This window comes from Peromyscus maniculatus, chromosome 19 (assembly GCF_049852395.1).
Source record: "Peromyscus maniculatus bairdii isolate BWxNUB_F1_BW_parent chromosome 19, HU_Pman_BW_mat_3.1, whole genome shotgun sequence".
NCBI classification, from domain to species: Eukaryota; Metazoa; Chordata; class Mammalia; order Rodentia; family Cricetidae; genus Peromyscus; species Peromyscus maniculatus.
The window spans coordinates 53,647,490-53,659,373 of NC_134870.1; the positions used below are offsets into that span (position 1 = coordinate 53,647,490).

The 11,884-nt window shown below is 41.0% G+C and overlaps 1 protein-coding gene across 8 annotated transcripts in view; it reads right to left on the reverse strand.

Annotated features, from left to right (window-relative positions):
* Fbxo38 (F-box protein 38) overlaps nucleotides 1-8,209 on the reverse strand; it is a 48,400-nt gene extending 40,191 nt beyond the window's left edge. For 2 of the 8 annotated variants that reach the window (XM_076555353.1, XM_076555350.1), the window contains exons 1-2: nucleotides 2,692-2,730; nucleotides 777-955 (exon numbers count right to left, since the gene is read on the reverse strand). In XM_076555353.1, coding sequence (XP_076411468.1) covers nucleotides 777-904 — 128 coding nt within the window. In that variant the 5' untranslated portion in view covers nucleotides 905-955; nucleotides 2,692-2,730. Of the gene's footprint in view, nucleotides 1-776; nucleotides 956-2,691; nucleotides 2,731-5,985; nucleotides 6,049-7,859 lie in introns of those variants that run through there. The other 6 variants (XM_076555348.1, XM_076555349.1, XM_006985163.4 and 3 more) reach the window with 6 other exon arrangements.
* Nucleotides 8,210-11,884: the final 3,675 nt, after the last annotated feature.

Here is an 11,884-nt window from a genome sequence, read left to right on the forward strand (position 1 = left end):
CTAGGGGCTTAGGAAATTTAATTACAATTATAAGTACAGAAGAAAGAAAAAAACCCACAAATGAGCCATGTGTAAGACAAGGGAAATTCTAAGTATCGTGTCATGTGTACCATTAACAGACTAGAAAACAAAGACCAACATGTAACTATGAAAACACGTTGTGATGTAAAAAGGGGAGAATAGAGTACATGATCATTAAACCACATACCTATGCCTTACAATGTAATGAATGCTTTGAAAGCACTGTTTCTCCACTGAATCCTAAAACACCTCTGCTCCCATCATTGGTCCACAGGTAGAGACTGGTGGACCAAGGATGCTGACTTGGGTCTCCACTCTGTCTCTGAGTGGTATGGATAAAGATAATGAATCAAAGAAACGAACGAAAAGAAAGGACAAAGAGTGAAAAGAAAATAAAACATTTTCTTTCTTGCATTAATTAATGGTTCTAATAATGCAGCTTAGTAAAAAATACAATTTAAAAATTGTTTGGAGGCTGGGAAATGGCTCAACAGTTAGAGTACCTGCTGTTCTTCAAGACCCAGGTTTGACTTAAGAGGGTCCAACAATCTCTTCAGATTTCCTGGGCACCAGGCACACATGTGCTACACAGACACACATGCCACATAGCACACAGAGAGACATGCCAGCAAAACACTAATACATATACAGTAAAAATAAATAAATCTAAAGGAAAAGCAAAAGCTTTATAAAACAAGTTTGCTCTTAGTTTTTACATTTTAGGTACATAAAAGTGAACCAAATAAAAATCTCACCTAAAAATATGACAAAGCACTTCATGTGACAGCTGATTCATATAGTCCTTCATTTCATCTGCTATTGTTTCCTCTGGGACCTCACTGTCCATCGGACACATTTTAACGCTTTTCTTCCGTGGCCCCATGCTGCCCTGAGTGCCCAGGAACAAATCTCTCCTGATTTTAGTTCACAAGACCTGAAAGGCAAACAGAGTAGAGGAGTCTAAGGAAGCACACCAGACTCCAACCCAACCGTCCCTATTACAAGTGAGTCAAGATCACGCTCACTTGGAACTACTGATGACCAAAGGCTTTGAGTACTGATGTTGCTACAACACACACCATGTTCAAAGTTAGAAAAGTATTAATTTGTTCTATTCTAAAGACACAGAATATCTTTCCCCAAAGAACAGTTGAGATTATACATATGAATTATTTAACATTATTTAATTATTTAACATTTAACAAGAATAAAGTTCTATTTTCTCATTTGTATTCTGGGACTTCCTACCCAACTGGTTCACTCTGTTTCTCCAGGCATCAATTTCCTCAGTTTGTAAAGTAAGGTAATTAAACTAGGTAACAAACTGCTTCTGGCTAAGAGCTTATGATTCTAAACACACATCCAAAATTAATGTGTAAAGGGATGTCTGAAGTCACAGGAGTGAACTTTTCAGCTATCAACTTAAGTTGTCCCTCATCTGTATGCCATTAACTCCGAGGAATTCAACATTTCATATAGGCTACCCACAACACAGCAGAGACTCTATGACTCTCATTTTTGACTGCCACAAATCATTATTTTCAGAACAGGATTCAGCCTTTTGAATTCTTCATTCTCCTACATACAAAGTGAGGAAATGAAACTGTACCTTCTGTGAATAGAATAACATCAAACTATCGACACTCTCATTTAAAAAAAAAACATACAGAACTTGTAATTCTGAAGGGAAAATTCACTTCTATAAAGCATATACATTTTGCTTTATTTTAGAAGCTAGAGTACAGTGAGTCTGTGACATCTATGTTGGCTTCTTGATGGCTGATTTATGTTATCCACTTTATTATGGCTATCTGACCACTGGTGATAGAACCTATAACCACCTTAAAAATTATACAAACCAGTTTCCAACTCTATCACACCCATTATTTTCCTGTTTACTGCCTCTCCTCCCCAATTGAAAGTTCCCATTCACCGTAGCTCCTGAACCTGCTTCTCCTCCTTGGGTTCTATCTAAAGAGATCCTCTGCTCTATGATCACTCTTGTCTAATTTCCACAAGTGTCCTTCTCTTCTATGACCACTCTTGTCTCCTCTGCCAGTTGCCCTGGAAGCCAGCTTCTCACTGACCAACTGTACCCATTCCTAAGGCTTCAGCTACCACAAAGCAAACACAACATATAAGACACATTGTCCTCTACTGTGGGCCATTAAATTCCTAAATTATAAACCTTGACCATCCTAAACACACCCAGATCTCTCATGTTCCCTGACTACTCAATGAGCTATCACCCATTGTTCCACAATACTATTCTTACATACATTCCCACTGGCTTCTGGGACTCTAGCAATCCTCATGTAGGCTACGGTGACTAACAGCTTTCTATGGGGACCTAGCACTGTACCATCAGAGCCTACAGCAAAAAGCCAACCACAGCTCAGGCTTGCAGTGGGCAATTCATTGAATAAATGCTTATCATACCACATTTTACACCAAAGCTACAGCTACCTTTTCAATACATTTCTCATTTCTTACTAAGTTAAAAATTAAAATCAAAAGCAAGGTGTAGACTAAGTCTCAAGTGTAATTTTATCTAGATAAGAGTAAATGACATATATGCCTGTTTTGACAAAATATTAACAATGGTTACTTCTAGGAAATGAAAGCTCATTTGAACATGAAAAAGGAACTTATTTTTTATTTCATATTCACCTCAATTATTTCAGATTTTCAGATTCACTGTGCTTATGGGAGTTCTTTAAAAAAGAAAAAAGAAAAGGAAAGAATCAGTGTCCAAGGAACCGTGGCTCCTAAAGAGTAAGGATCTTTTGAATCCAGCCTCAGCTACTTTTCTAATCCCATCTTCCAACCCTTACCTGTGACTCCCTGGTACACTTCAGTAAGACCGTCATCCATCTAGACGGCTTTCTAAACATGGAATTTTCTTTTTATGTTATCAATTCTGGCTAGAACAGTCATATTCCTTTAGCCTCCCCCAGCCCCTTCTATTACCCCTTCTTCCTAGTCTAGAAAACCATCAATTAGCCTTCAAAATCCAATTTAAATTTTAGTGGTTTTGTGAAAACGTCTCCTTTCATCTGCACTCTATGGAACATAACAAAACTCCACAGCTATTGTGTAATGATCTAATGATCACACTCGTTGTTGTTTTGCCAGGAAAGAGTCTTTATCTCACCTCCAGGCAACAAGTCTTCACTCATAATAAATCCACTATTCCATCTGCATCCACTAATCATTTCACATTCCTATGAGCAGCTTGTTACCACAACATCCAAGAATGACATCAGTAACTACTACTAGAGGTTAGCCCAATAAAAACACATGTAACACCTATCTCCAGCATTCAAAAGCTCTAAAATACTGTTAACTTGCAGAGCCCAGTTTACCTGGGGGCTGCCCAGATGTTCAGAACAATCCTCCAGGTACTGAACACATGCTCTAGGTTGAAGAGTTTTGACAGCCCTCAGATGACACGCTCCGGCCCTTCCTCCTTTCCCCCACTGCATCCGGCACTTAAAAGCCCCTTCCTCTTATGACTGTATCTCTGATTGTGCACTCTTATTTTGCAGTGCTCTTTCTGAGCCATATTTAGTAATCCCCAGTGTCCCAGATATTTGTGTGGTAATATTTTGTTTGTGCTCTCACAAATAAAGCTTGCCTGGAGATCAGAAGGCAAAGCTAGCCACTAGTTAACCATAGAGGCCAGGCAGTGGTGGCTCACACCTTTAATCCCAGCACTTGGGAGGAGGAAGCAGAAAGATGAGAAGTTCAAGGCCACCCTGGGCTACACAAGATTGATCCAGTCTAAAAGAGAAACAGAGCCGGGCAGCGGTGGCTCACACCTTTGATCCCAGCACTTGGGATCTCAGGCCTTTAAAATCCACACTAGAGAGGTGGAGACAGGAAGGGATATGGCAGGGCAGAGAGAGGATTATAAGGGGGGAGGAGACAGGAACCCAGCTCCCTTCAGGCTGAGGATTCCATAGAGGTGAGAAGTCTCTCTAGTGGCTGGCTGCTCTGCGTCTCTGAGCTTTCAGCTTTCACCCCGATTCCAGGTTTTTATTATTAAGACCAATTAGGATTTGCAATACGTATTTGTCCCAAGTATGCTTAAAATTCTAAATCAATTCATCTTGAAGTTTACAAAATTCATTTGTTTAGAACTCAAAACTACAGAGATATATCATACGAAAGATAGGTGTGTCTGACAAGCCAATGAAAGTCTACTTAGTCTATAATCTGTATCTAAAACCAAAAACTAGTGACACAAAAGAAAAAAAAAATCCAAATTATCAAGACTCACAGGGTATTCACAGCTCTGACATTAGGCCTACAATTAAACATGTGTTCTTCTAATTACATACTTTTCAGGTAAGAAAGGCTGTAAGCCTTTGGTGAAGGGAAGACTTGAGGTGATGCCAGGATAAGGGACAGATCTTTACATCAGGAGGTTAAGAAGGGAGGGCCCATAGGCAAGGGGAACCCCTCTCCAATACAAGCAGGTACCTCTGGAAACATTCGTGAGAAAAAAAATCTTCCTCACTAAAGGACTCCTCTATTTTTCCTTAGCCCAGTGCATATTGACAAAAGATAACAGAATCGTTGAACTCAACTGGGCATTGTCTCATTTACATCAAATATCAGGCTGAGCTATGCTGAGCATCTCCTGCATGTGAAAAAAACAAGCAATTCATGATACAAAAGCAGACTATCATGTTTTTGCCTTCAAGGTAAGAGGGATTTAAAAAGCAAGTAAAGATGGAAGGAAACTAGCCATGACCAGCCTTTATTTTCCTTAAGGAATAGCAGGTTAAAAGAGAGAGTCTAGTTACCAGCAGCAGAAGAGATGAGTTGGAGGAGACCTAGCCGAGTCATGAGGGTGAGGGACAGTTGACTATTAACAACACATAAACAGAAATATGTGGAGATGGTATTTTGAAATACCAAGCAGTGGCACTTCTCTCCCACTCCCATGCCAAGAGAGTTACAAATAAAGTTCCAGAGGCTCTTTCAGATGAACAAAGAACCAGAGTGTCAATCGGGAAGTCACTTGTCACAGCACATAAGACTCAAACTTCCCGGCCTACATAACCTACCTTGTGATTGGCAGTCCTCAGCCACTCCAGCTGTCTCTCCACATTCCAGAGCTACACCCCATTGCCTAAAGATTGGGCTTCAGGATGCTTCTATTAGAATTCGGATCATACCATCCTTCCCAAAGCTAGGCTTCCACACAGTAGCCCACAGCCACCTGGGTAGTCCATTAGCATGCCACAGAAACCTGTTTACCAGAGCTTAAGCATAGGAAGCTTCCATATTGTTTGGGCACCCCAAGCACAGTCTTAAGCCTGAGTTCTTTGCCAGTGCCCTTGAAACCAGTTCTTTCTAGAATATATTTTCTCTAAGGCCTTCAGCCATGTCCTCAGCTAAAAGGACACTATAATAACCTGACAAATTCGTTTGCGTTGCTCCCCAAATTGTGCCTGGCTTAAGCTTTAATATTCAAACATTCCTATGCCTGTAATTAAGTTCTTTTAATTGTGTATTTCCATAATAAATTTTACTGAAAACTATGGTGCATAATTCTGAAATCACCTGTGCCTACAAATATCTTACCTCCTGGACTCCTTCAAGCCCTCTGAACTGACAATCTTCCTCTACCTGATCTATCTTGTCAGCATCTTTATCACAGACTACTAATTAGGAAGGAGTAATTACTCTTTTTCCTCATCTCACTCGAGGACTCTGAAACACACAGTCGTTTCATACTAGTACTTCACAGAGGAGAGCTAAAGTAACTTATCATGAAATTAGCCGAAAATGCAGGGACCTGAATCAACATCTCGGTCTGTATCTAATCGATGGTAATTCTCTTGAAATGAATCCTTTCTCTTGATTACTAGCATCTACCTGCTCCTCCATCCCCTCATTTATTTACTGTTTGGTAAGTACAAGGTGGCAGCAAAGTCTTCCCGAGTGGCTTACCCTCAGAGATAATTCTTACTTCAATCATTCCCATTTACTAAGATCAAATGACAGATCATCGCCCTAAAAAACAAACATAAACATGGAACAATGATCTCCTTTTAACATCCTAATGGTCTTACATTGCCAAGGTCTTTCCTGCCTGTGAGGTTTCTAATGCCTCTTTATTTTCTGTTGGCTTCAGTTTACATTACCTTGCAAATCACCTAATTAATATTCACAGAGCATTTTATGTATCTACTATCTAGGATATACTTTCTTGCCACAAAAGTGTCATCCATCCACCATACTTGTCTGATCTAAAAGAGGGGGAGGGGCAAACCTACACTAATGAAAAGGGCAAGGAATCTATCTAGTTCAACCCTTTATTCTACAAATAATGAAAATGAGGACCAGAATGATATACTGTCTTGTTACTGAGGCAGAATGTACCATTTCTGAAGCACAGATCTAGGCCTTCAATTTCAATTCAAGACCCATTTTTATATCACCTAACTTTAGTGAAAACTAGTTTTTCTCTTCTGTTATGTCCCTTTCTCAAAAGATAAAATGTGTACCTCAGGCACACAACCATTTAAACACACACAGTGTTGTCTGAATTCTGCCCCTGGGGAGACATAAATCTCTCTTAGGAGGCCCCAGTGACAAACTAAGATACCATTCCACCGAAGTTTACCCTAGGGAACTAATGTATTTATTAGGCTTACGTACAGAGCATGACTGAGGTGCTACTTACAGAAGCCTGGTATACTCAAAAGCAGCCAGACTGGCAAGTCTTTACCGGGCATGGATGACAGCTTCCTCACAGCTAACCTTTCCAGACTATATACTTTAGTACCTCCCTACTAAGAGACCGTGTGCGATTAGCGCAGAATTACATACAAATGGCCACGAGGTACAGGAGGCAGAGTCCTGAATCTCAGATGAGGACCCCCATCGTGAAGGCATGTCAACAGACAGCAGGCCCAATTGCAGGGTCTTCTGCAGGAAGCCATAGATGCCCTGACAAGGACTGGAGGCTGTTTAGCTTAGAGGATAGCGCTCTACAACAGGCACTACAACACCCTTCTCCCAAAAACAGTACAACTGCAACATCACAAATTCTGAGGAGAGGGATGGAGTCTTCCCAGTCACCTAAAAAATGGAATTCTCAAACAAAAGTTAAAATTACAAGAATAGACATTTCTCAGTCTGTACTGCATAGTATGTGCTTTCCATGTTCCAATGTCTCCCAACTCCAGAAAAAAAAAAATCTTAGAGATTTACAGAAGCCCTATCTCATCTCCCATTTGTGACGGGGGTGGGGGTGGGAAAGGCGATTGCAAGCCAGTGTCTCAGCCAACATTTTGCTCTGACAGATGAGAAAATTCCAGGTTCAAAACAATGAGGGGATCTGCCTAAAATATCCACCAAGTAAACAGCAACATTGGGACAAAAAAACAAAACAAAACAAAAACAAACAAACAAACAAACAAAAAACCCAGCGTCTCCCATCTGTGACACGATGAATTAACCGCATCAAACTAGAGCAACTTCCTCAGCGGCGGGCTGAGAGCAGGCGTCCCTCAGTTTACTGGCCTAAACGACTCAACATTAAAATCGTTGAATTTGTGACGCCCGGAGTGTGCGCTGGGGGAGGGGGCCGCAAAGCCCGGGCAAACCTCCCACTTGGTCGATGAAACCGAGACCCAGAGAAGGTTCTGCATGGCGGAATAGAGGGCTGGACGCCTTACAAGTTAAGGCCTGCAAGGCCAGAACTGCATATTCAGACGCTCCTTCCTCGGTCGCTCTAGGCCCCAAGAGCTCCAGCGCCCGAGAGTGAGGGTCTGGGCGGTGGGAGCCCCGGACCCCTCCACCTGCCCACAACCGCGCACCTCCACCTTCGCGACAGCCTCCCTGGCCGCGGCTCACTTACGCCGGCCCTCCGTCTGTTTTTGTGGTTGAGAGGGACCGAGAAACGCGACAGACTCTTCCTGCCGCCCCCACCTCTGCAGCGCTTCCGCTTCCGCCGGCTCTAGAGCCTTCGGAAATAGTGTCGTCGCGGGGGATGGGCCTGGGCGGGACCCACTGTGTCCCTATTGAGTGTGGCTACGTCCCGGCGTGGCAGCCATGTTCAATGTGGCCTTTCCTGAAGCGGATCAACCGGCCCTTCTTCCGGTGACGTAGAAGTTCCTCGCCGGAAATGCCGTGGATCTTTGGAGTTTGCTTCTGTGGAGCTGATTACCCCGAGATCCTGGCTATATTTTGGGTCCTCTCGTCGTCATCTGCAAAATGAATAGGTGCAATAAAGATATTTCCCGCCCAAACTTATTTAACTAAAATAGGACCATCGTTTTCGAGGGGTGTGGATGAGTGGAGGAGCGCAAGATACTATTACTGCTTGTGTGATTTTTGAGCATTGTCTTTGCGTGTATAAAGGTTTTCGATCAGTGTTTCATTAATAAACGAGACACTGGGCCTTTGACTGTTATGCCCAGATTAGGACCCCCAAAGAGACCACCAGGAGACCAGATATATCCAGAATGCAATAGCAAGGTTTACTTCTTGGCGCAATACGAGCTAGCAAGGAACCCTCGTCCGCAGTGCCTGGCGCAGCGAGGCAGGGAGGAGAGTTCCTCTTTCTTGGGGAGATTAGCTTTTGAAGGCAAAAACCACAGAATTCTTCAGAGAGGAGGGGGTTAGTACGGGTCCACCCTTGATTGGTCCAGTTTTCCTGAGTTTGGACTTTTATCTTATTTTTTGCTCTGTCAGGAGTTTTACAGCCCATCCAAAATTTGGTCATGTTATCTCGGGGGAGGGGGGCGTCTCGTGGTTAGCTACCACCAGACAGTCTGATTTTGTACTTTTTTTTTTTTTTTTTTTTTTTTTTTTTTTTGGTTTTTCGAGACAGGGTTTCTCTGCGTAGCTTTGCGCCTTTCCTGGAGCTCACTTGGTAGCCCAGGCTGGCCTCGAACTCACAGAGATCCGCCTGGCTCTGCCTCCCAAGTGCTGGGATTAAAGGCGTGCGCCACCACCGCCCGGCCTGATTTTGTACTTTTAAAACTTCTGACTTCACCCTGTCTGGGAATGGGGAACTGACTTGGTTCTGGCTATTTTAAGATGTCCCTTTCCTCAGCTCTCCAGGCCTTAGGGGGAACTGGGGTGGGGGTCTCTCAGACTTATCAAGTCAGCTTGTTCAGTTTTTTGTTTGTTTTATAGCTAAATTGTCTTCAGAGAGGATAGCTGTGGCAATATCACAAAACGGGACTGAAACCGATTTTTAACGTACAGATAGATCCCTTTGTCAATGCGCTTACACGCCTGTAACTAACATGAATGGCACCTAGCTCTCTCTGGGTACTCCGTGGGTACAGAGTTCATGTACACAGGAACATTTTAACACTTAATTTGATAAGATACGGGGGTGGAGGGAGTGAAGTATCTGTGTTGTTAGAGAACTAAATATGGCTTATGGGACACCGTCTTAGACCTTCTCTTTCCCTTACTAAGGATTAGCACCCTGAGCTGTAGCTTTTCTTTCACACTCAGGATTCCATGTATCCCAATTTGGAGCTCTGGTAGAAAACAAAGCTTCATATATGTTCATGGTAACTTTCATGCTTCCTCTCATTGAATAAATATGTATACTCATGTTACTTATTTCTTGTCAATATATTTGGACTTATAGTAATAAGAGTAAGCTCCTCCTGCCCTCATTTCTCAGGTTGTTCTGAATAATAAATAGGAATGAGATAATAAAGTATATAGGGCCTGGCATACTACTGAAGACAGTAAAGTTTATTTTAGCACACTTGAGTTGTATCTTTAATTCAGTTGGATATATTCTTTCATTTGATGGCCTTTCTGTGCCTCCAAAAACACAGCTATCATTTCATGGGAAATAAATGATAGTTTATTCTGGAGCCAAGTAGTAGTGACCATGACCTGGGAACACATATCCAGGTCATCCCCAAGCAACATGACAATGTGTAATGGTTTCATGAAGTTTTTGTAGTAACAGAAAAAAGGAAATCATAAATTGAAACTTTTAAAATACATTGGCAGAAACATCAGGTAGGTGAGTTAGAATAAAGCTTTTATAAACCTCAGATGTTAGCTCATGACATTTTTACCCTTTGGTTGGTGGAAGACAGTGGTGTGTATGTACATTCCAAAGTGATTTGATGGTATAGCTATTACTTCATGTAGAATGGCTAGTTCTAACTCTAGGAAAGATGAGCCTTTAATAGCTCCCATCTGTGGACATTATCTTCATCTGTTTTATTATATTGGTATTATACCTGATTTAGTTTGAAAAACCAAATGGAAAGCCACATTATGAAAGAAAATGGATGACAATGTACTATTTTTCAAAACTTTAATGAGTGTCTTTTTATGTACCAACTGTTAATAACACCAGTAGAAATGACATTAGGCCTGTTAGAAATCAGATTTTTATTTTTAACCAAATATTAGTATATATTTAATAGTCAGGAAAACAGAAACAAAGAAACACAAAGTAATATGCAGCCATTCTTAGCAGGGTAGATCAGCTGAGCATCAGACAGAAACTCACAAATGATGTTTGAAGATGGACCTCATTATAAACCCTCAGGTATTTAGCAGTGAGGGGGCAGAGACATAGCTTTATGTGGTCATCCTTAGCAGCCTGAGGAGTTCCTCTCAACACTAGAGAACTTAGTGCAGACCAAACCAGGATTTGTGACTTCAATGATGATAGGAATTTTAGGATTAGCTTAAATAATAAAGACATTTTAAATGGAGGCTTAAGGATGAGGATTAAAAGAAAAAACCACTCAAGGAAAAATATAAGACAGATCCAAGTGTGAGTATAGCTTACCAAAGTAGTGTGGCCTTTACAATGGGGATTTTTAGTATCTTAAGATGGGCCATAGTCCTTTCCTTTTATATATAATTTGCTGTTAGGAAATGAAGAAAGAAGAAATGAAGTCAGAGAAGATGAGAGTAAAGCATTATTTTCAGAACTTACATATGTATGCATCTATAGTTTTAATATCTAAATTTTCTAATTTATTTTTTATTTCTCCTTTACACTTGTAGTTTTTTGAGCTATTATGATGAATTAGTAATTATATCATTTCTTTTAAAGATCATTTTACATTCCAATTAAAGGAGGCCGAAATTTATGGGTAGAAAAAAATATTGCCCAGGATTTTTAATTGTGTACAAAATAAACCAATTTGGAGGTACTAAATGTTTCCCATTTAGAGGAATTGTACTTTTAGCCATATTTTTCTACTTTTTTTAAAATTGCAAGTTGAATTAACATAACCAATCAAACACAAAACCACCCCAAACATGCCCTCATTGCTTAGATTCCACATGGGAAAAGTGTCCAGAGGAAATGAAAAAGAGAAGAGGAGGGGGACAAGAAGGAGGAGGCTATTATCCAGTTTCACAAATAAACATTCAAAATAACCTCAGAGATCTGAAAGCAAACAAGAAACTGAATGTTGAGTCAAAATTCTTTCAAAGCAAAATAGATGCCTTAAACCAAATACTTTGGAAGCAATTTTTTTTTAAAAAAAAAAGTAGCTACTAAACACGTTCTTTAAATAACCAACTCAAAATAATCAAATTGACCGTTAGTACAAATCAAGAACTGAGAAAGCCCCCAGAGAACACTCAACCACAGCCTACCTGAGGAAAGAGCACCCAGTGTCTTCCAAGCAGTAGCAGATACTTTGTTTCCAATAGGTGACTCCTGCTGTGAAAAGTGTACCTTTGGAGGCCCACACTGGGAGTCATAACTACCAATACAAAGACGGTCCTCACCTCAAAGAAAAGCGAGAATTTATTCTGGAGACGAGTGGTGATGGTTGGCCCAGAGAACATAGATTTTGGTTGTCCCAGATTCTCTGTTCCAATAGGAAGACAT